Genomic DNA, 24,744 nt, shown 5'->3' on the forward strand with positions numbered 1-24,744 from the left:
TAAACATGTAGCCTTTCGGCATTGTTGCACAAAGCAGAGCAGCGATGCAACTTTGGTTTCATATGACCATTCATTTTAAGTCACACTAAAATTTTAAATACACAGTAAGATGTCCAGTGTTAATTCAACTCCTACAGGATAGATGTACAGTAGGGACTACATGTACTCTGATAGATTTTATTTAACACTGAACGTTTTTCTGTGTACCTTAGTGAATCGTGAAAACGAGATTAAGTGGTTCACTAAAGTTTTTACAAAATATTTTTCAAAGTAGATACAGAGCCTTATAATTCAGTTCAGCGTAGTTAACCAGGCTGATCTAACAAGCAATCCTAATAACATTAATTACGGAGGCCTATAGGATGTGATATGATTCGGTTTTAAAACGTATCGGCATATAAATCTGAAAATAAAAGGCCAATAATAGGCTACTTCACAAAATAGGTGCAATTTTATGAATGTAAAATATTGCTTGTCTACATATATTATAGTCTTTAAGCGTGCATGTGTTAAGAGGGGTGAACTAGAGTTACACAGTATTGGACTGAAAAGCAGTAGTAACAAGCTCACTTCTATCACGTGGGTTTTGCAGTCTTGTGCCTCAAGGTATCAGATTAGTGTCAATGAGTGTTAAAATCCGCTGTGCGCTGCAGGATAGAAACCTCGCGTCTAAGACAACATCCGGCATCACAAACATTTTAGGCTCGCAAAATATCTACAAAATTTCATTCCAGACCAGATTTAAGGGACGTTTTCCCCGAAGGCCATACAAATTCGAGTCGTCCGACCAGTTCCTTTCCTACCAATCAGCCGTCTTCGAGTGGTTGCTACTACCGAACTTACCAGTCGTCCAATCCCACTTTCATTCTAACTGCAGAAACACGCACAAAGAGTTACTCATAAACCGTGGGTAGACAAATTAGCCCCTTGTGTTGTTTCCATAGACTGTAGAAAAATAGGTTGTTTCTCAAACTGGCACAGTACACGAAAGGCACATTTTAACAGTAGCCTGCTCTCGCGATGTTTCATTATTTGGGAGCGTTGCCAAGCAACCACCACAAGCAGGAACAAGTGGGGTCGAAAAGTACAGGAAAGAATACTTCCAATTGGTTTTGTGTACTTTAACAATCTTGCTAGAAACAAACGAATCATGTCTTATAAGGGCTACTTTAGTCGCGACAATAGAATTTATAAGCAAGACCGAGAATTCTACGACTTAAAAAACAGAGCTGTTGAATATTACAGGGCTAATGGAGTTCCCCAGAAGATGGAAGCTGTATTGAATGAAATGTTTTTCGAGAAGCCAGATGACGTGTATGGTTATTTGGTAAGTAAATTGTGGCTCCTTTAATTTATTAATTTATAAATCTGAATTTGATTGCAGATTAGATAATGTGCTTGCTACATATAATTGTAATGTCGGTTACTAACATTTAAAATACTGAATTGTTGCTGTAGCCTATATTTTCTTAAACTATTCCCCCAGTGACTTGTAATGTTGTAACGGCATTTAAGGGACTGGTAACTTTTATAACTTAGGCATTATTTACTTTAAAATAGACCAGCACATTCACCTAACTACTTTCATAAATCATATTTATGTAGCCTACATCAGTCGTCGTTTTAGTCATAGCTAGCAAGAATATTTTTAATTAAAATTAAAATAACACCCATCTCTAACTCAACATGCTGTTGGATAAATATGACAAAATGGCGAGAGGAGGATGTGCTACTTTACCCTACAGCGCTATGCTTGTCTTTTCTTTTTCAGGCAAACTACTTCTCAAGATTGTCAAGACCCCCTGTAATAAGCAGGTTGTTGGGTAAAGAAGTATACGATGGAAAAGGTCAACTGACAGTTAAGGCAGAAGTATTCTGCACAATAAAAAATGAGGAAAAGGTAACAATCCAGTGGCTGTGTTGTAATAGTCCAGTTGATTATGTATGCAATGATTTTCAGCATGTTTTATTTTTCCATTTGTTCTGAAGATAAAAACTAATATTTTATTTACCATAAGATCATTTAACTTGCATGCATGTTTATATTGCAAACGCATTATTTCTAGCGTGCTAGAGGATTACTTGATGCATTAAAGCAGTTTTAACCACGTGCATATGACACACTGCAACAACTACAGAGTGACATCGCAAGCATTTATAATATATTGTCTTGGTAAACAGAACTGGCATAAGAACCATTGTAAGTACCTAAGAGGTGATTTCAAAACTACTCTTGCAGTGAACATTGCCAAGCTCAATATTCAACTTCATGTACACTTCATAAGATTTGGAAACTTGGAAAGGTTCAGCATAAATTAGCCTGGGATTATTTAGAAAATTTTGCTATTCAAAATTTTCCAGTATGTAATTGGCTTCAAGGCTGACATGAAATATAATATTCAATTAACTTGTTTTGGCAAATTTTGTTTACAAAACATACCTGGGGTTACGTGTCATCTATCTGTTTATTTGTTTGCCAGTGGTACTCGTACAGCGAATGTGAGCACAGAATACAAATTGCAAATGGGCAAGTGCGGTCCAGTCGGTAGCATTTTTCCAATTACCTAAAAAACAATGAGCTGCTGGAGCCTCCTGTGGAGCTATGACACAGGTCACTGGTGCTACGACTGGCTCGTGGCCCACCGTCAAATCCCTGCCAATGCTTCTGCTGGCTAGGAGGCGTATAAGTGATGCTTAGTTGACCGTAGTGCTGCTCAGACAGGTAGGTTTTTGGGTGACCAGGGTTATTTCACCCCCATTTCATTGCATAAGAGTGACTCACTCCTCTGGTGGCCTGGGCACTGGAATGCTACCCGAAGAAACCTGCACATGAAGTGTGGCGGCAGTGTAGTATAATGGGTAAGGAGCTGGTCTTGCAGGTTAGAGTCCCCGCTAGGACACTGCCGTTGTACCCTTGAGCAAGGTACTTAACCCTCATTGCTTCAGTATACATCCGGCTGTATAAATGGATGCAATGTAAATGCGATGTAAAAATTTGTGTAAAGTCACTCTGGATAAGAGCGTCTGCTAAATGCTAAATGCCTGTAATGCAATGTGAGTGTACTGCATTGCAAAGGCCTGTGGCGTAGGCCAGCTGGCAGGCTGTGGAGTGAGAAGAAGCTTCAGCTGGCAGAACGCATTTTCCGGGAGCATGCGTGCTTGTCTGCACTCTCCTGAGATAATGGAGGACGTTGCAGTAATGACAATGGATGCTGCTTATGTACAATTGCCCTGGCTGTGGAGTATCGCTCTATCCATCTACGCAACAGCTGGGTGAAGAATGGCTGACGCAACATAACATAACATGACATAATATAATATAATGACGAGAACAGGCCGTTCAGCCCAACAATGCTCGCCATTTTACTAACTAAATTACATTTGTGTCCACCTCCATATTCTGTAGGAAATGCACAGGATTAGTATTACTTTTGATAATGCTCAGGTCTGTGAGAAAAGTATGTAATACAAAGGACGGCAGTTGGAGATTGGACACCCCACTGACCCCGAGGCCTTGCCGTTTTCTGTTCATGCTACACTCAGGAAAAATCGGAAGTGACATTACGTATGGAGGGCACTACCAAGCTAAAGAGAAGGACACGCGACTAAATCAGAGCGACTAGCGATAAATGTATGTGTTTCGGTGACGCAGAGTTCGGTAACGTGTTTTGATAACGCAGAGTTTGTTAACGTGTTTCGGTAATGGGTTTCGATAACGCAGAGTTCGGTAACGGGTTTCGGTAGTGGGTTTCAATAACGCAGAGTTCGGTAACGTGTTTCGGTAATGGGTTTCGATAACGCAGAGTTCGGTAACGTGTTTCGGTAATGGGTTTCGATAACGCAGAGTTCGGTAACGGGTTTCGGTAATGGGTTTCGATAACGCAGAGTTCGGTAACGGGTTTCGGTAATGGGTTTCGATAACGCAGAGTTCGGTAACGGGTTTCGGTAATGGGTTTCGATAACGCAGAGTTCGGTAACGGGTTTCGGTAATGGGTTTCGGTAACGCAGAGTTCGGTAACGGGTTTCGGTAACGCAGAGAAGGTGCCCGTGTGGCTTCGGCCAGCGGAGGCCGGCGCTCAGATCCAACGCCGTGGAGCCTGGGACAGCGGGTGGGCGGGTGAGGAGCCTGGGACAGCGAGCGGGCGGGTGAGGAGCCTGGGACAGCGAGCGGGCGCACAGGCGGGTGAGGAGCCTGGGAAAGCGAGCGGGCGGGCGTTTTGAGGAGCCTGGGACAGTGAGCGGGCGGGCGCACAGGCGGGTGAGGAGCCTGGGAAAGCGAGCGGGCGGGCACACAGGCGGGTGAGGAGCCTGGGACAGCGAGCGGGCGCACGGGCGGGCGGGGCGTGCTGCCGGAGCGTTTAGAGCGATGCTCTCGCATTACTCCCACGCCCCGTTCTGGGGCGGGCGCGGCGGGACGCCTGACGCTAATCCGCGGCGACGGGGAACAGCGAGGCTGGCGGTGACGCTGGGGGAGTGGGGGAGTGGGGGTGGGGTGGATATTAACTCAGCCTCTCCGCCCCCCCGAACCGCGCCGCGGGCTTTGGGTCAGTGAGGGGTGACCGTGTCATCGCTGCCTGGCACTGTCAGCATCACAGTCAGGGGGGAAGGAGCTCGGAGGGCCTGGGCTCATTCGCCGCGCTGGAGAAGCAGGCTGGGAGCGAGGCTTTATATCTCTCTCTCTCTCTCTCTCTCTCTCTCTCACACTGGGAATGAATTGGGACTGTTTCACAATTTTGGCCATGTTAACTTGGGAGCAGATCAGATGACGTGAAATTACTGTCCTGTGGCCATCTTTTTTTTGAGGTATTCAAAATTTCCTTCGCAGTTTAACACACGCTGTATATCACGCATGTGGAATTTGGTTAGAATCTGGCAACCGTTGTAGGAAAAGTACAAAAAAGATTGTTTAAAAAAAAAAAATTTAAAAAAAAAGCGAAATGGCAGAAAATCCAATATGGCGGACGTTATAGGTTCTATGATATTGTCTGGAATGAGGAGGTAGACAAGTGGAAGAAGTTTGGTGCATGTGCATAAAACGGGATGGCCGTACCTTGTACCTCGACTTGGTATTTTGCTCATCGGTTCTAACTGTTTACATTGCAATATTAAAGTCTAATTGATTTATTGATCTATTTGTGTGTGTGTTTTTTGCCTTACCTTTTTATCTTTGATTTGGTTGGCCTTGGTTTAGAGTGCCGGATCCGCAGCGATATCCAACCACGGCGAAGCCCGAGGGGATGCGTCACATGACCCAGGCTCTGCGAATGAGAATGACAGGAGGAAGGAGGCTGTGAAGACTGCGGTCCTTTGGATCAATGAATCACTCTGCCCAGTCCTAAAGGGCTTTGAGCCCTGTGACCAAGCGGGAGTGGACAAAGTGCTGAGGTACACTATTACACACATATACAGTGTGTACACATTGAATAGGCACACTATAGTTGTTTTTGTGTACAACCTATGCAAATAAAGCCTGTTAGTTGCAAGAATATCGGTAGGAAACCATTTTTTTAAAATGCCTTCAGGTCAACGTAATTTATGCCAAGTAGTTATATATCTCATGTACCTCAGTGAGAGCATCATTGGTGGATTCCCACAGAGATGCACAATCAATCAATCAATTAATCAATCAATCAAATTTTATTTATATAGCGTATTTCACAGCAATTGTCACAATACGCTTCACAGACAACCTTGGCCTAAACCCCCAGAGGAGCAAGCCTAAAACAACAATGGCACACATGCACAAACACACACACACACACACACACAAACATGCAGCGTGTTTACACACTCTGCTGAATCATCTACGTCAACTCCCATTGGCTTGCTGCGGGATTATCTGATTAGAGCCTGTGGGTGAGAGGAGATCTCATTGGTGAGATTGGTGAGATGAAAGTCATCAAACTTTAATCCTGCCTGCGTCTCCTCCCAGTGGCTCGTGCGCTAATGTGAATCTGGCAGCTGTGAAGCCAGCATTAATAGCATTCCAGTGGCTGACAGTAACCGTGCCGACGCATCATCTCGTTAAGAGCAGGTTCAAGAACGGGTCAAACGTATTTGCATTTCACTGCAGCCGAATATACGGGTTTCATATACTTTGAGCTTGTTGTTGTTTTTTCGTTTTTCTCGCTGTGTTGACATTAGACTATTTTAGTATTATGTAATTTGCTCAATTGAAAAACCTTGTTGTTGAAAAAAAAAGATTTCTCATCTTTACGAAATGGATAAATTACATCACAAATTTTTTTTTGGCATTTATTTTCCTTTTTGGACATAAGACTATATTATGCAGTTTTGAGATATTCTGCCGAAACATTTTTTTTAATCATAAACATTTTCAAACTAATTTGTTTTTTTCATTCATTTCACCTTAGTCCCTATCTGTATTCCATGTGCCCACACAGTGGCCAACATTATCTGCCTTCTTTTTTCACCTCCCAGCTATTGCATGAGTACACACACACGTACAGTCACATCTGGAGCCTATACATTGTTGCCATTTTTACCGCATTTGGGTTGCTGACCTACATGCTCAGGGAGACTGGGGGGGGGGGGGGGGGGTCACATGACCACGTGTGCTCAAACGCAGCCAGGCTGAATTTTTGCGGTGCTGCTGAGTGTGTAGCGGGGCGAGCGGAGGAGAGAGAGAGAGAGAGAGAGAGGTCCAGAGAAAGGGGGAGAGAGAGAGAGAGAGAGAGCGCTCTGTGATGCTGCTGCTGAATGCCAGGGCCCATCAGCTCATTTTGGGCAGAAGCATGATACATCACCCCCCCCCCCCCCCTTACTTTTAAAAAATAAAAATAAAAAATCACATTAAGTCATGTAGAAACCTCAGGATATGCACTGCTTCCATTATAAGCACGGCCAGCCTCTTGTCTGTTCCTTATGCAGGTAAGCCAGAGCTGATAGTTTTCTTGGAAAGCATATTGTGTCTATTTTAGGGGGTGGGGGCTGGAGGCCCTCTAGCTGATATTTATGTGTGATAAAGGCTCTCCCACACAGCCTTTCTTAACATTATTCCACTGCTACGGTTCAAAAGGCCGTGTGCATTGTGCCAGGGCTGGAAATGCTTGGAGCACTCTTTCCCTGGTAAACAGCAAGTTTCCGTGCATTCCAAGAGAGAGAGAGAGTTGCTCTGCACACTAGAGTACCTTTAAATAATCACTGTAACACTGCATTTTCTGTAATTTAACATTATTTTCAAATGCAGTGAACAAATATAGTATTTATATAAATGATAATTTGGATAATGAACTTCCAATAAAATACAGATTTTTTTCAAAAGACTGAAGACTAACAACAAACGGTTACTGCCCTAATAAAGGTTGGCATTGCTGTGAGTCGGAGTTCAGGGCGAATTCTGTGGCAGTGCCAACCGGGGCTGGGAGTTTCTATGGGGGCGACGCATAATCGGCAGGTTGTGCAGGTAATGCGCACCTTGTGGAATATAACGCACTATTGCACCGTGAAGGAGGGAGAGAGAGAGAGAATGAGGCTGGAGAAATGGGTCAGAGTGCTTATGTCCGTACCTGACTTGAGACCCAAAGGACGAAATCTAAACAGAAACACACAAGCACTGGCTTTGCCACTCAGGTTCGTGCTCTCGAAGCCCATTTTCTGTCATTACAGTGCCTATTACCCTAGCATCAGGGCTCCTCGTTGAGCCTTTCTCACTTCTCATGTTCTTCTGATAACCCTATCTGAAAGGAGATACTTGTGGCAAACTTATTTTCCAACACAGTGTTTGGAACAAGTAATGGAAAACCGGCTGCAGCAGATCCCACTCAGTTAACTTTAGCCGCGGACACATTTTTTATGTGAGTACTCACCGTGTTGTGTTTTGATTGACCCCCCCCCCCCCCCTCTCCATGTGATGTATTTGAGCCAATTAGAGTTGAAGGGTTATGTCTACATTGAATTATTGAAAACTCCTTAGGGGTCTTATGTAAGGCTGTTATGTGGGGCTATCCCTCAGGGTCCAAGAGATGAGCATTTTTTTTTTTTTAGGAACTAGGTCTTCGTCCTCCGGGCATCCTGTCTTACAGTAGCAGTGTCAAATTTCATAATACATTTTTATCCCTTTTTTTTTTTTGTGATTAGGCGCTAAGATCTGCATGGGAGTCTTGAAATAGAATATGGGTTTTGAAGGTCTGTTCTTCGGTGATCCAAAGGTGAAAAATAACGGGATGAAGTAATCCCTCGCAGCAGCTGGCTCTCTTTATGAATATAATTTGTGCACGTTGTTTGTGACAGCCCCTTATGCTTTAGGGCAGCAGTGCAGCATAACGGGTTGAGGTGTAGGTCTTGTAACCTAAAGGTCACAGGGTCACTGCCGTCGTACCCTTGAGCAAGGTACTTAACCCGCATTGCTTCAGTTATATATCCAGCTGTATAATTAGATACAATGTAAATGTAAAAATTTTATTTTTTTTTTTTTTTAAGTTGCGCAAGTCCCTTTGGATAAGAGTGCCTGCTAAATGCCTGTAATGTAATGTATGTTTTGGAGGTAAGGGCCGGGTGTTTTTGTGCTGCAGTGATTTCTACATGGCGCGCTTCCTTGAGGACCAGGAGCGACGGAGCAGGGAGAAGGAAGACCAGCAGTCCGATGAGCCTGTGCCCGAGCCAGCCTCTCCCACCATTACCGCTACAAAAGATAAAAAGGGAGGGGAAAAAGGTAAAATACGTATCTCGCTGTAGATTCTCCAAAAGCGCGTGGTGGAACTGTGAAATGGACCCATGGCCTGTTCTGTGCGGATTCTCAAAAACCTTTAAAAGTGCTTGATTTTGACTGTGGAAAATTCAAGGGCAATGAAAGTGATTGAAAGTGCTGAATTTTGTGAAACCCTCATTTTGTGGCTATTTATGCCCCATATAAGCACAGTTCAAATCGTTGTATATACACTTGCATCCATGTTACAGCTATTTATTACCTCTCTGATTCATAGGGAGAAATCTAACTAAGCTAAGCCTGGCAATGTATCATAGCCATTATTGAGGACAAAGTCATGGAGCCTGTGGACTCTAAATACATATGCTTATTTAAATAGTTCAAATAAGATCAGGCAGCTCCCTCATATAATCAGGACACAGCAGTCGCTCACAGATGAGCTTGGTAAAGGCAGTTCTTGCTCCACATAGCCAAGATGCAAAACTCCTAAACATTTTTTTTTCAATGCTATTGTAGGAAAAGGAAAGTCAATGAGTACATAAGGGGCACAGGAATAAAGAAGGAGGATTGGTTTATAAGAATAAGGATATTGCCAATGCCTTATCTAGTTATTTTGTTGAGAGTTTTACTAGAGAGGAGGTTACTAATTGACTGGAAGGCATATGCAGTACTCAGAATGTCTTGCAGATGTTGATATAGAGGATAAAGAAGTACTGGATAAATTGCATAAACTGAAGACAAATAAGTCAGCAGGCCCTGATAGCACATACCCAAGAGTACTCAAATGGTTAGGTGAGATCATCTTTAAACCACTGGCAGACATTTTTACATTACATTACAGGCATTTGGCAGACGCTCTTATCCAGAGCGACGTACAACAAAGTGTATAACCACAACCAGGAACAAGTATGACGAAAACCCTAGAGAGAAGTACCGGTCCGAGTGCAGGGAACAACCGCATAGTTCAACTTGGACCCTGAAGGTTAAACTGATTAACACTAACACAAACGAGAACAGCAACAACGCAGTCTATGCAAAAATACAAGCACTGTCTTTAGAAACTGGAGAAATACCAGTGGACTGGAAGCATGGCAATATAACAAGGGGACCTAAATGGAAATTAGGAAAAATGTAAATTTTGCACAGACGTTAGGAAGCATTTTTTCATGCAGAGAGTAGTCAATGTGTGGAATAGCCTGCCAGGTCATGTAGTAGAGGCAGAAACTCTAGCGGTTTTGAAGACCATGCTTGATACGCCTGTAGGTAATCAGAGCACTAGATACAACTTGGTCAGGAAAATGGCGAGCATTGTTGGGCTGAATGGCCCGTTCTCATCATCGTGTTATGTTGTGCTTCCCCTGTTGTGCCTGTTGTTCCATCAAAAGCCAATTTGTTCATACTATACGACAGCATCTGCGAAAGAGAAATCTGCATTCTTTCGAGCCAAACATTATTAACGATGCACTAGTGGCATCCATAAAATTAGTCTACTTAGACCAACCGTTTCTTTAACTTAATCCTTAATTGTGAGCCAAAACCGTACCGTCTGGAACACCTGTTAAACAAATGTTTCGACAAACTGCTCTCTGATTTTAGCTATGAAAACTCAAAAAGGCAAGTTCCAACAGAAGTTTATTGCCAATTACCATGAACATGTTAAACATTTTTGAACATTTTAAGTAAATGTCGCTGCTAAAAACCATTGTTGGGTAATATGTTGAAATTACGTATACGAGATCAAGTCACTTGTACCAGCCGCAGAAAGATCTGTTCACATTCGGTTATCAGAAGAACAGTCTCCCTGATGAACTGATTACAGTTTTAGAGCACTGCAGGTTTGAAGTCAAAAAATGTTGCTTCAAGGTTTTTCAAGTAAAATCTGTAATAAGACTTTTCGTGTATTAATAACGTCCTAAAAAAAACTTTGAAGTCTGTCCTTGAGTTCCACATTAGAAGCACTGTGACTCTGAAGATTGAAAGGTTGAAAGGTATTAAAAAATTCCTAATAATGTTGAAAAGGGGCAAACCAAGACTCCCTCAGGATTTAGTCATCTTAAATGCGTAATACCTTTCTCCAACGTTGAAAAATTCAATCACATTGTGCAGTGTTGAATGATCTTTTCTTTAATTACACTCAATGCACTTGATAAAATATGAAAATCCATGAACCCTGCTCAGCCCAAATTGTGTTGTCACTCACATTGATTAACAGATTCCAATTGAGAGGTGTTTTTGGACTATTTCTCCCAGTTCAAAACGAATAGACTAGCCTTTAGCACTAAGGTGTCTGCGCTCAGCATTGACATAATATTTTGTAACGTTCATTGCTGTTATTTCCTTTACAATGTCCAAATAGCCTTCTGTGACACACAAACAGGCTGTACACTGCACTGGGCAAAAATGCCATTGTGGTCCTTTGTCCTGATCAGAAATGGGTGTAAATGCCCAGAACTGAAGAACACACAATCATACACCTATAAGAAATATGCAGAAGATAAAGATGGAACGTATGGGGAGTATAACAATGGGGTATTTCACAAGCAGCGCCTTACCCAGCATCTGCGTCCATTGCCGTGACTTCGAAGGGCACGGCCGGCTTCGGTGCACATCAGACGCATGCAACACGGGCAGTCGTCCTCAGCCGTGTGTTCCTGTAGGCGCGGCCGCTGTCCGTGGTTCTGAAGGCCAAGGCTTCGGGAGAGAGAAGGAAAACCCGGCACCTGGAATGGCTGGGGATCGGCACCCTGTTAAACAGAGTTAACAGGCCTGTGCCAGCATTGGCTGCACTGATCGTGCTGCTGATACCGTTACGTTTTTAAATGGCTCTGTTCACTCCCAGATTTCAGCAAGACGATCGTAACGGTAGCGAAGAGCAAGAGGCACTACATCATCATTACATTACATTACATTACATTACAGGCATTTAGCAGACGCTATTATCCAGAGCGACTTACACAACTTTTTACATTGTATCCATTTATACAGCTGGGTATATAGACTGAAGCAATGCAGGTTAAGTACCTTGCTCAAGGGTACAACGGCAGTGTCCTTACCCGGGAATCGAACCGGCGACCTTTCGATTACAAGCCCAGTTCCTTACCCACTGTGCTACACTCCGTCCTCCATGTCTGCAACATGCAGTTTCCTCTTGAAAGGTGTGCACCACGGGAGTATGGATGTGATTAAAAAAGAGCCCACTGTTGTTCCTCTTCCCAGGGAAGAAGGCCAACAGCACAGATAAACCTGTCCCACCGCCAGAGCCCCCGGTGCCTGTGTTAGCAGGAAGCACGGCCATCGGGACAGTGTCCCTGGCTGTGGCCAAGGCTGGGGCGGAGCTGGGGGGCATCCCCCTGTACCAGCATATCACAGCTCTCAAGCACCAACAGGTCAGTTCCCTCTCAGCATATGAATGCAGCACATGGCATGAAACTATCATAGTGCAACACGTCCTAACTGATGTACCATATGCATACCCTGAAAAAAAGGGGAAGGGGGGGGGGGTGTCATGTTTTTCACTATCCAAGTGCATCAACAGATATGTAACTAAAAAAACATATTTGTTGATGCAAAGTTTGCTTAATGTTCATCGTTTTTTTGTTGATGCATTACATCCAGATAGTCAATTTAAAAAATAGAAACTTTTGCACAAAGGGTGAAGGGCTTCCACAGGAAGGTCAGCACAGCCTGTTTGTACTATGGCCTAGTGCTTGTCTGGAATTCTGCAGGAGGAATACAGGACTATTATTCCATGAGAAAGTGGTGACTGAGCAAGCCGTTACTTATGGCTGCAGTCAGTTTCATGCCTCTCAGACCCCACGTGTGTGTGACTGCTTCTGCTCTGTGGACACGGGCATCGTCTCCTTGAAAGACACCCCCGCTCGACAGGAAAGGTGCACTTTAACATGAAGATGGGGTGAAGATGACTACTCAATACTATTAAGTGATGGCTGACTTTGACCTTGCCTTTGAAGCTTATGAGTGCAGCTACAGAACCACCGAACTCATTCACCGTTGGAACTGCGATGCGTATCTATTTTGTTCACTAGCTTCAAGTGAACTGATTCTACGTTGAATTGACAGCTGCTAAATTCCATAGTTAAATGTAAGTGCATATTAAATTAAATCACTGTTTCTCACTTGATGTACAGTGTTGTATGTTGTCCTTTAAGGACCTACTCTATGGGAGATTATCCTCTGTGAAATCATCGGTTGATTAAATTGAACATACCTGTGTTTGTATTCAGGATGGTGAGGTGTGGCTGCTCTGCTTTGCTCAGTTCTCCTTTGCCACTTGTACTTCATGGCCCTTCTCAAAGACAAAATGACATCCTTTTGAAGCTGATTTGGTTGTTTTCTTTCACAAGTTCTCAGGTGAGATTCACATGCCGCTGCCCATGGTGACACTTCTGAGCTGTGGCAAACTGTCGCCTGGAAAGCTTAATCTCATGGAAGAGGTCATTGTCATCCCTAAAGCTGGACAAACGGTCAAACAAGTACGGTCACTTTATTACCTCCTGTGCGCTTCGGTTCAGTGTTGCAAATAGATTTCTTTTCTCTTTTTTCGGCATGGACTTGAATCTTTCATTCATGCTCATCTTTTATTTTTTATGATACTATTTCAAATTTTCAATACTTCTTTAAAAAAAGTCATCCTTGAGAATGCCTACACTTATTTGCTGTTTCTAAACATTAAAGAACATATCCTCCGCAGTATCAGTCCTTGCTGCGGTGCCTTATAGTATAAATCTCTAAAGAGCTCTTGGGTACATTTATATAATCTGCCGCTCCATCTGCCACACAGTTCCTTGCGATGGTCCTTGAGCTTCAAAGGGAAATAACACGGATGGTGAATGCAGCATCAAAAACAGGGGTAAGATATATTGTGAAGATTTTCCCTGACACACACTTATTCTCATATGCTGCCTCTAGGCCACTGTTAAAAAACACACGGTGTTTTTACACAGTTAACTTAGCAGATGCGACCTTTAACGGTAGCATTATTCTTTGTCGTAACCTATGTTCATACATGTTGCTGAATAAGCACTGCTGTGAGTTACGCTGGATGTATTAGAGAAGTTTTAAAGGGGTAATAAACACTAAATCACGTTTTTTTTTTAGGTCTAAAGCTGAGTATCCTGTCTCGATTTGATACATCACATGAGTCCCATAGTTAAGAAAAACAAAAATCTACCTAAGACGTGTCACCACATTTTGTGCATGAAAAAACTGAATCCTGAGTCTGCCAGTGCCAACAGGATAGCCCTTAACACTCCTGAATCCGATTGGCATTTAAATAAAAAAATACATCAACACAACTTGGTCCTGTATATAAAAATCAGAGGTGGAAAGTCCAGGGGGTTCTGAACGTAACAGCCCTGCCATGTGCCCCTTCGACCCGGAAAAGTCTGTTTCTTTCTTCTTCCTCCTGGTTGAAGAATTAGCAAAAAATCCACAAGGATTGGAACAAAAATACTGTTGGAGGACTTTGGAATTTCTGAGAAGGACTACTTTCTGAACGCGGATTTTCCCCATACATTTCTTTCCCCCGTAGAAATGAAGACGTCAGAATTGAATTTTAAGGGTAGTATAGTTCAGTGGTGGGCTGATCTACTGTTAACCGCTGTGATAGACCTGCAAATAAATGGCAGGGAGCAGATAGTAAATTGCTCCCCTTTAAAGAACACAAAAGAATTATGATCTTTTTTTCCATTCCATATTGTGACAGGGTGAATCAGTGCCGGCTTACTTCTGCCAGCAGTGAATGTCAGCATTAGACAAAGAGTCAATGACATCATCATTAGCGAATACTTTATGTGTAATGTAAGTTAATGCCATAATAGAGGGGTTTGGCGAAATGAAATTTCTAAGAGCTAGCGGCATGTGTTCCGCACATCATTTTGGGATGGATTTTCAGCTATTCTGTACGGTGAATGCGAGATTTAACGGAAAATGCCGGCTTTTGAATTTTGAATTTTTTTCACTCTCCGATATTGTATTATGCGCCATTATGCGGTGATCTGTAACCCTGGAAGGAAAGTATGTTTTTGACAAATGTGAATGTGAAGCCGAATGCCATTTGCTTAGAAAGCAGTCTTCCGATAAAAAGGATAAAGTTGAGGATGACCTCCACCACCTCCAGTACAATGGCCTTCATGTTAACCAAGCGCCATGAGCAGTATGCTTCAATAGCTGTAACCCCTATATAAAGATGTTTCCACCCAAACTAATTTCATTTAAAAAAATTTCATCACTTTGGAATGTGAACTTGCATTTATGATCCAACTTTGAGATTTAAAAGAAAAAAAAAAAAAAATCATTGCTACTATCATCTGGCTTAGTTTCCGAGCGGCCACCGGAGATGATGGACAGCTACCATTATGTACTGATCATAATGTAAGAAATAAAATACAAGTAAAAGAAACATTCCCAGAATTATTTGTGAAAATCAGTCATTGAAAAGCATGGCTTTCTGTCTTCTCTCTTTCAGCCTGTGTTGAACGCAGTGTCTGACTCTGGTGCTCTAGCGGTTGGATACGACCGTCCTGAACAGCCTTTAGACCTGATCACGGAGGCCGCCAGCAACCTGGGTTTTGCACTTGGGGACGTGATGTATTTGGCGATAAACTGCGCCGCGCATGAGCTAATGGACTACGTAAGTGTAGTCGAGTATTTTTATAGTATTGTATAGTATATAGTAAGTAGAGTATTTTTTTTTTTTGTATTTTTTTTTGTTTTGTTCCTGTGTGAGAAATCTGCGGAAGCCCTTTTTCCAGAAAAAAACGTTTTTTGGCTTAATTGCAACTTTATTTCTCGGAATTCTAACTTTTCTTCCCTTGCAGCTGCGAGTTTGATTTCTTGGGAGTCCTGACTTTGTTCTCGCAATGGGCCTGTTTTACATGGAACACTCGTGATTACGGAGAAATAAATTCACAACTGCAAGAAAAAAAAGTCAGAATTCAGAAAAGCCAGGCCTCCCTATAAAAAACTGTCTTGAAATATGTTTAATATGGTTCTAATACACTATTGTAGTGTATTAGAATTGTGACTGCAAACTGTTAAGAGATTATTACAACACAGAAAAAACAGCAATACAGAAAAGATGCGTTTCATTTGCAATTAGTAGATCTGTCTTTAAACTTTTAGAGATTTGATCATTATATTTAAAGTATTTTTTTTTTAAACACACAAAAGGTAATTTACTGTGTCTTAGATGTGACTCTTGTGACTCTTTGAAATGAAATCTGCAAAGCCAAAAAAGCATTTAAAAATTAATTAGCATTTTTGAATTAGGATGTTATCTGAAGAATGTCGTAGTTACATTTTAGGCAGGACTAAGATATTTGGAGCACCAGGTTTCAATATTTTTGGCACCACAGATCTAATCCTGGGATTGTCTTTTTGGAGCATAGTGAGTTGTTGAACGCATTCGGGCTCTCCACAGTTAAATGACACCGTATCTCCTGCGTTCCCATCGCAGCAAAAAGGGAAATACGACGCAGTGACCGGAGCCCCCAGGTCTCCCGGTGAGCTGGTGGAACTGTACGAGCTCCTGACAGCCAAATACCCGGCGCTCATCGCTCTCATTGACCCGCTACGGAAAGAGGTGAGCCCAGAAACACCACGCTCTCTCCGCAGCTTCGCTTACACGGACGGAGTGTGGCACAGTGGGTAAGGAACTGGGCTTGTAACCGAAAGGTCGCAGGTTCGATTCCCGGGTAGGACACTGCCGTTGTACCCTTGAGCAAGGTACTTAACCGAAATTGCTTCAGTATATATCCAGCTGTATAAATGGATACAATGTAAAATGCTATGTAAAAGTTGTGTAAGTCGCTCTGGATAAGAGCGTCTGCTAAATGCCTGTAATGTAATGTTTAGCCCCGACTCTCTCCGTTTGCCCACTGCGAAGTCCTGACCACGTAACGCACGCGAGCGCTCGTCGCCGTCTATGATGGATGTGGAGTGTAACTGCGTGACAACTGCCCGGCTCAGCATTAAGTGTTTTTAAGCCAACCCAGACATTTAGAGAGTGGTTTTTTTTATTTAAAAAAAATTTTTTTTACTGAAAGTGATTTTATATTCCCAAAAAAAAAAGACTAAAGAGCAGGAGATTATAAATGCAAGCTACTGAAGCACAGAAACAGAACTGTGGGGTGATAGAGGTGGTACGCACACCTCATATACCCTGGGTTTTCAAACGGGGGGGGACACGGACAGTAGGGGGTCCCTGCCCCAGACTCGATATGCAACGGCTTTATACAGATTTAAGAAGATATTTTACAATATAAAACCTTTTTAAAAAGCAGAACTTCTGATGGGGTCCCCTGAATGCTTTTTGAGCCTGTTCAGAGGTGCCTGGATCAAAAAAGTTGAAAATACCACGCCCTTTCACTCAATGCTAAACATCTATCCAGGCAATTTAAAGCGTACGTACACTTTCCCCAAGCATAACGGTGAATGATCCAAACTCAACTAAGGACAGAAATGAAAACTTGGTGAAACTTGCTCTAGGACCAGGAGCAGTGGGAGAGGCTCAGCAGTGTCCTGGGGCAGACGTGTCTGCTGTCTGAAGCTGTGTCCAAACCTGAGGGTGCCCACACCCCACCCGGGATCAGGGGGTTCGTTTTAAAGCAGACCAACGAGGTCACGGTCACAGACCTGATCGAGGTCGCCCGGCAACTGGATGGTAAGCTAGGCCTCAGAGTGCGCCATCTTTACATTTGCTTGGTACATCCCACAAACACACGTCCCCCACACTATTTAAATCACTATACTAAATCACTATTTAAGCCTTTGCTTACTCTTACTCAGTCATAATTTTTTTGTCGTTTTGTGATTTCTCTGTTGTTTAAAAAGCAGTTTTTTAAATCAAGATTTTAACAGCAACTGTTGTGTATTTGCCTCGTTCAGTTTGTTTTAGAGTATAAGACTGGATGCATGTCTTCAGGTCTCATGAAAAACTACAGAACAAAATTGCAGAGAGAAAAAAAATAGGGCATGTGTGATGCTTAATCTCATGAGAATATGCATTTACAGTGTGCATCAGTTGTTAAATGTTCATGCCAGATCAGTCAATGGGAAAAAAAAGATGCACTGTGGAATTTGTATGTTTTCACGATGTTAATTGAGCTGTGTTTGACGTTCAGTGTTAAATCAACAATGACAGAGTACATATTGGACTCACATACTCTGTTAGAGTTGAATTAACACTGGACGTTTTACTGCGCATTTATATTAAAATTAAATACTCAATGAAACAAATTGACCTATTTTATATTTTTAACTGGAGCATTTTCCCTGTGTATTCTCACTTTAAGGCGCAGTGACTGTAGTGGGAACAACAAACGGAGAAGGGTGTGATGACTCTCTATCTGACCTGGTGAGGCGTGGTCACACGCTGCCTTTCATTTTAACCCCGTTCTGCACCTTTCATTTTAACCTCTCGCTGCTGTTCTCAGCACGGTTGTGTTCTCAATTCTGTCTTGAGCGGGGAAAATGGTATTTAAAAGTACATTAATACGGCTAAATCTGGAAGAACATTTGTAAAGCGGAGTGCAGTCGGCAAAATGTTAAACTGTTTGAAAGGTCCTCATTCATCACACAGCTGATTACCGATGCTTACCACCGGCAATATCTGAGCCCACATCAAGCTGAAGCTTGAAATAAATGGAACGTGCAAAAAGCTTGAACGTGTTCAGAACTGAAAAACTCTGGAGCCCTCCTCCCACTCCACTGGATTAGTGTCCAAACTGCGTGTCTCTTCAAATCAGGGTCTTTTTCACTTTCTGTGAAAATGGCTCATCTACTGTAAGGCTACCAGGATGTTACTGGGATTGTTTAGCCCCAACAACCACTTAATTGTGCCCATTGTTACTCCTCTGCTGTGTGACAGAATGTGCGCGGTCAGAAAATGTGATTGCAGCAGACTGTACCCGTACTGTAATTTGCAACCGGCGAATTGCTTCATTTTGTGTGTTTATTTAGACTGTGACTGTAATGCTGTGAATTGCAGTCGCGCACGCATTCGCCGATTCCCTTTCTTCAGTTTGTTGGAATGACGCGGGCCTGGTGGTGAATTATGTGGTCGCATGTTGAGTTTCTGTGTGTGGTGGTAAAAACCCCCCCCCCGTCATTGTGTGCCCCCCCCCTCCCCTCTCCCCCCTCACTTCCCAACAGGCTGTAGGACTGGGTGTTAAACTTGTCAAACTGGGAGGTCTGTATCATGGAGAGAGGCTGCCTAAATACAACCGTCTGATTTCTATAGAGGAAGACTTGGCCCAGCGGGGGATACTGGGTATGGCGGCTTTTTCTCTCTCTCTCTCTCTCTCTCTTTCTCTCTGTCTCTCTCTGTCTTTTCAGCCCAGAGAAAAGAGGCAGACAAAGCCCACAGAGAAGGGACAGAAATTGCCGGGCTGGTGAGAATGCGTGTCTCTCTCTCTCTCTCTCTCTCCTCTCTCTCTCTCTCTCTCTGGTTCGCTGAAAGAAGCAGAGTGTCAGGAATCACAGGGGAAGGAACGGGGTGGAAACACGTACCTTGGGCCTGTTAATTGGGCGCCTAATTACACATTTTTAAAAAAAAGGACAAGGACATTGCACACAGTTACAAGAGAGGCGAGTTCATCTTTATATAAAATAAAGGATTAACTTATGCACCAATCGCATGTGAGGAGGGTGTCTTGCGTGCTATACTGTTGTAGTAACTACGTGGAATATTAGTTTTTTTTTTTTTTTTATGGTTCTCTTCTGAAGGAAATACTTTTGGGGGGGGGGGGGTAACCTGAGAACGAGTCAGACATTCAAAACCCGTTCCTCTGTGAATCGAGCAGCTCTGCGCGTAGCTAGTTGTGATTATGTGAACGCATCTCATCTTTTCTGCTCTTTCACTTCACTTCTAAAAAAAAAAAAATCTACTTTTCAATCTCCTTGCTTGCAGGTTCAGGAAAATGTGCGTTTCCGCTTGCTGTTGGAGAAGCAGAAGAGCCGTCATCTACCTAGCGTTTGTGAAAGAACGACAGTCACCACAAATCACCTTATTTTATTGCCAGACAACTTTTAGAATTTATTACAATTTATCTATTAATTGCAAGTAATTTAATGCAAGCGTTTTTTTGGTGTTAAATGAATGTGTTCATACAGTGGCTTCTTTAGTTTTAAATGCAAACATAATATCTATAAGGTTAATGCTATAAAAAACCAGTAAAATATTAAAACAAATTGCACAAAATATACATTTCAAAAAAGAATACAATACTAATGCCTCCCAACTGAGTTCAGATCAAACAGAACTGAACTAAACATAAAAATATATAACATAATACTGAAAATATTTGTGTAATTCTATTTTAAGTAAAATTGTACACTGGGGAACATATGTTTTATATGTTTTGACTGTGGATATACCCATTTAAACCACACACATACATGAATGCATGCATACATGCATGCATGCATGTGCACACACACATGTACATACACATAGTAGTATAGATTAAAGGAGTGCTTTTTGATGCTGTAAACAATGGAACCAGTAAATCAGAACAGGGAAATGTTAATTTACCTTAATTAAATTTATACTTGGCATTTCAATTTTCCATGTAACCACCTGTGTGATATCTCTGCATTAAAACTTTAAAGGGACACATTTCAAGTAAATCTATTCAATTTAGATTTGAGGAAAATCTCACCAAAAATTCTGCATAGAGATTGATTAAACGTCAACATAAGCTGTCTCAGAACTGTCCATGTATTTCTTATAAAAGCCGTGTAAATATTCAGTATTTTTTTTTGTATACCGATGCTGCTTAGCAGCTGGAACAGTCTTTGTTTTTCTGACCTTCAGGATTCACCGAGCGTCCCGTGGCCTTTCCCATTGGAGTCAGCGTTTGTGGAGGCAGGCGTGAGAGTCTCCCTGCAACATAAAAAAAATATTCATCTCAGAAAAGTGACCAAGAGCAAAGGTGTCACAGTCCAAATAGGACGGTTTCCGTTAGTAACTGTTATTAGCACCGAGCAGGTGAGTAGACGTGTCCGTTTGAACACTGCCAAGGCCTGTTTGGGGGGGGGGGGGGAAGAGTTGCGACCAGTGTTTACACCCACAGTGATAATTCCAGTCATTAGCCAGTGACCACAGCTCGTACATTAGCCATGACCTAAAATTATTTCAACCATTTCATTTGCATGTGTTCAGGTTGCCCGTAGCACTCATTAGGCGACTGGTTGGCAAACAGATACCTAAAATGTTATACGATATATATATATATAATACCTAAAATGAACCTAAAATATTTAAACGACAGGAGTAAGCATTCCATCTCTAGTAAGTACTCGTCTGGAGTAATGCACGCCATTCGTGCGATGAGGTTCTCTGTGTCTTTTCAGTCTCTGTGGCTGCTACCCTGATAAACTGCAGCCTTGAAGTCATACTGAAGCATGCAATGCAACAGGAAACTACAAAACGCATCTTTGTAGCTTAATGGGAATTTTTTCAGTTTTAGGTTCTGCGTGTTATTTATCGTATTAAAAATGAATTTACCATTTTGCTGATGTTATCATTGTTAAAATGGTCTTGTGCTTGCTTAAATATTAGCATTAGCACCTCATATGCGTCAATTTAGTCAATTACACTTAACTAATATGGTTAGAAGAAGGTAAGTGAAGTACATTGTAATATACATACGACATACAGCTGTCAGAAAATGCAGATTGCTACTTCTACCCAGCGTCTTGTACGTCATTTATAATTTTAATTAAATAATGTCCCTTGGGGACATGCTTATGTTGTCAAATAATATTATACAGATTACAGTGAATGGAAGCTAAAAATAGAAAGAAAGAAAAAACTGGTGCTCTTTCTCAGCTGTATAATTATTTTGTTAATAAACACAGTTATCACATACATTTCTGAAAAGGTAGGGAGGGAAGGGCAGCTAGCTGTAACAGTTCATGTGGGTTTTGTGAAACTGGAATCAAGCAATCCATTCTGAATATAAAGTGTGGGATTGAGGGGGCTGTGGATGGTGGGGGCCGTTTGCGTATTTGTGTTGGACAGAAGCAGTTTACAAACTGCACCGCTATCTAATTACACCACTGGTCTGACTCGACGTAATTCTGTCACTAGATATATCGAATGTTAAACTGTGTTTGCCCAAAACGTTACTCCCTGAAAACCTGTTTGGAGAAGAGGAAAAAAAAAAAAAAAGATATGCCTATTTTGTTTGCCAGCACTAACCTTCCAATTAAACAGTGAGGGCATAATAAAGAGTAGCACCAGTCATAAGCTGAATGAGGAAGACACATAAGGACGCATAAGGAATCAGTCTGGGGAAAGGAAGAGAAAAAAAAACCCTGTATAACTAAGCAATTCCCAATGACCCTTTTAAAAGACAGTATTTCAATAGTTAATTTCTGCAGGAGGGAGTATTTCTTTAGCGGGCTCATTGTTAGCATCTCAGCTGCCCTTTTGTGTGATGCACATTCAGAGGGACGCTTGCTACCAACACGGTAATTCTCCAAAAAAAAATAAAAAAATTTTAAATGAAGGGGTGGGTAGGTTGGGTTGGGTTGGGTCGGGTCGGGGTGTTATTGGTGTATTGCTTTTTATCGGTGTTATTGTAATATAATTCCATACTCCCGACACAATTAGAAGCAAGTTTTATTTCGGGAAACTCTTCAGGGTCTGAAACCGTCTTCGGACGAGAACGCGGGTCGACCTCAGAAGGGGCCGCCAGGAAAGGGGAACGCCAAAATAGCGCCTTCATGAGCGACGTCACCCAAACAAGCGATCTCATTGTGCGGGACGCTCAATAACGTGTCACATCCTCGCCCCCCCGCCCCTCTCCCGACTATACAGAGTTCTCCAAGGAAGCAATTTAAGCTTTGTGAGGGGGGAAAAAGAAAGAAAGAGATCGCACTGGTCCCCAGTTACAGTGTCCCCCCCCCCCCTGCATGTCTGTCTGTGTCCCGGGTGGGACTGTTGTTATACTGTGTGCGACAGAACCGGTGGGCTGCTTTTTATGCTTTAGAAAGACGCTGCGAGGAACACACACACAGCTGGGCTGGGAGTGGGAGGGGAGGAGATCGGAAAAGAAGCCCTAATCGTTATTTATGCTTCATCATAATGAAGCAGCTGTCTCTGTCGTTCCTGTTTTCAGTCACTCTGATTCAAGTTTAATTAAAGAACAGTCACATGCATCATTAACGAGGTATCACTCAGCCCGACCGCTTCGAGTTTTTGTAAAAGTATTCAAATGAAACGAACTTCACCTTTTGTCTGACTGGGTAAGCTTGACAAGAGTTTCTTTTGTACAAATCTTTTTTTAAATTTTATTTTCCTCTTATTCATCCTTGTTGGTATTTAAAGACGTTTGGTCACCAGTCACCACCGTCTTTTGCAAATGGCCCAACCTTTATAGTAGCACTTGCCCTTTGGGGAAGAGTGCACAGTGAGATGTTCCCATTGATAGAGGGAGGCTCTGCGCAGGTATGGGTGTGTTGCTGAGAGGGGAACGGGAGGTTTTAGGGCTAACTCATTCAGGGCTCCATTTTCACCCAAATAAAACAGGGGTGCACGTGTCAGGACATGATGCGGTAGGGTGCGGTTTTTGGCTTTAGCCGTGGGGGACCGTTCATGTTTGGGGAGTCGCGGTTCTGCCCTGGATCTGTGGTGGTTTCACCATTCAATTTAAATATCTTGAGTTTTGGCAAAAGGTCGGCATGAATTGAAATGTTGTTATTTATGGTATACAAGCATATACATGCAGAGTCATACCTCATTTTCAACAGTAACAGGACTGAAAGCATAGTGTTAAAGCAAAAGAAGCAAAAGTGTTTAAGCGATGTAAAATTGTAACTGCACCCATCCACCAAGAATAAAACAGGAAAATAAAGGAAAATATGACCAATTCCCATCATTAAAATACAAAGATATCAAGAATTCCATCTGTCCTCCATTTCCACAGGCAATTTCTCCTTCTGAAATGAATTTAAAATTCTGTCAGAAATAGTTTTCTTGCTTTTTAAATAAATGAAAGAAAAAAAATCAGCACAGGAATGAAAGACAGAAAAATACATTTTGAATGAATCCTGTAAAAAAAAATCAACCTGCTTGACAATATTATTTATGCAGATATGGCGGACATTCTGAAAGCTGTGTATTTCATGTTTTATCGAAAATTATTGTAGCTGGGTAACAGCATTGCAAATCATGAACAAGAAAAAAAAACTGAATTACAATCATGAGTCAGACTGAAGCAAAACAATTCTAGTTCAAACAACATTTACATACATGGACTACTTTGTATTGTGTATGTATGTGTGTATGTATGTGTGTGTGTGTGTGTGTGTGTATGTGTACTGTATATATATATATATATATATATACATACAAGCATAAAAATGACATTAATCATGTGTGATGGAGACTGAGGCCGTGCCTATTTCTCAGCTCCATTATTATAAAACGGCACCAATCCTTTTCGGAGCCTGTAAATTGGATATTGGTTTTTAATATTTACGGCAGCGGCTCCGCAGAGTCTGCGGCAAAGACATCGATCCCCAGATCGGCGCCGCGTGCGCCTTCAGCTGCGGACGCGGGGGGAATGCCGAGCGGCGAGGGGCGAAAGTCCTCCAATCAGCACGTGCGTAAGACGCAGAGGACTGTGGGTAAAGGAGGGCCACTCCAGCGGCGGCGGGCCACCGGCTCCCCGCGAGGCAATTACTCCGCTCGGAAAACAAACGAAATGGCGAACAAAATACAAAATATGCTAAATTAAGTGTTTCCCGCTGGAAGGAGGGGGGAAAAAAAGGCACTTCCTAATTGCTGATCCTTTCGCATTGTATCGGCTAATAGTGAACAGCAGCTGCTCTGGAACGGCCGTGCTTGGATGGGGGGGGGGGGGCTGATCGGGGGGGGGGAGGGGAGGGGGGGGGGGGGGGAGGGAAAGAGGCACAAGAAAGCGGTCGCAGCTCCTGATAATTGTGCGGTCTTGTCCCGCGCGCTCGGATTGACAGAGTGTTCACTACCTGTCAATCAACGCGAGCGATCAACACCGGCCTCCTGCACAGTGTGCACCCAGAGAGAG

At 42.6% G+C, this 24,744-nt stretch overlaps 2 protein-coding genes across 3 annotated transcripts in view; one reads left to right on the forward strand and one right to left on the reverse strand.

The window, feature by feature from the left end:
• Positions 1 to 859: 859 nt before the first annotated feature.
• Positions 860 to 19,745, forward strand: eno4 (enolase 4). The gene is made up of 13 exons (XM_035400238.1): positions 860 to 1,327; positions 1,772 to 1,900; positions 5,192 to 5,385; positions 8,535 to 8,674; positions 11,885 to 12,054; positions 13,033 to 13,161; positions 13,470 to 13,538; positions 15,156 to 15,320; positions 16,146 to 16,271; positions 17,177 to 17,351; positions 17,983 to 18,044; positions 18,842 to 18,959; positions 19,599 to 19,745. The coding sequence occupies exons 1-13, from the start codon at positions 1,151 to 1,153 to the stop codon at positions 19,658 to 19,660; spliced, it is 1,716 nt and encodes a 571-aa protein (XP_035256129.1). The 5' UTR covers positions 860 to 1,150; the 3' UTR covers positions 19,661 to 19,745.
• A 54-nt stretch (positions 19,746 to 19,799) lies between these two features.
• The window catches only part of shtn1 (shootin 1), a 40,224-nt gene continuing 35,279 nt past the window's right edge, over positions 19,800 to 24,744 (reverse strand). For both annotated transcript variants that reach the window (XM_035400235.1, XM_035400234.1), the window contains exon 17: positions 19,800 to 20,573. In XM_035400235.1, coding sequence (XP_035256126.1) covers positions 20,501 to 20,573 — 73 coding nt within the window. In that variant the 3' untranslated portion in view covers positions 19,800 to 20,500. The remainder of the gene's footprint in view (positions 20,574 to 24,744) is intronic.

The sequence above is a fragment of the Anguilla anguilla genome, chromosome 18, assembly GCF_013347855.1.
Source record: "Anguilla anguilla isolate fAngAng1 chromosome 18, fAngAng1.pri, whole genome shotgun sequence".
In the NCBI taxonomy this organism is placed as follows: Eukaryota; Metazoa; Chordata; class Actinopteri; order Anguilliformes; family Anguillidae; genus Anguilla; species Anguilla anguilla.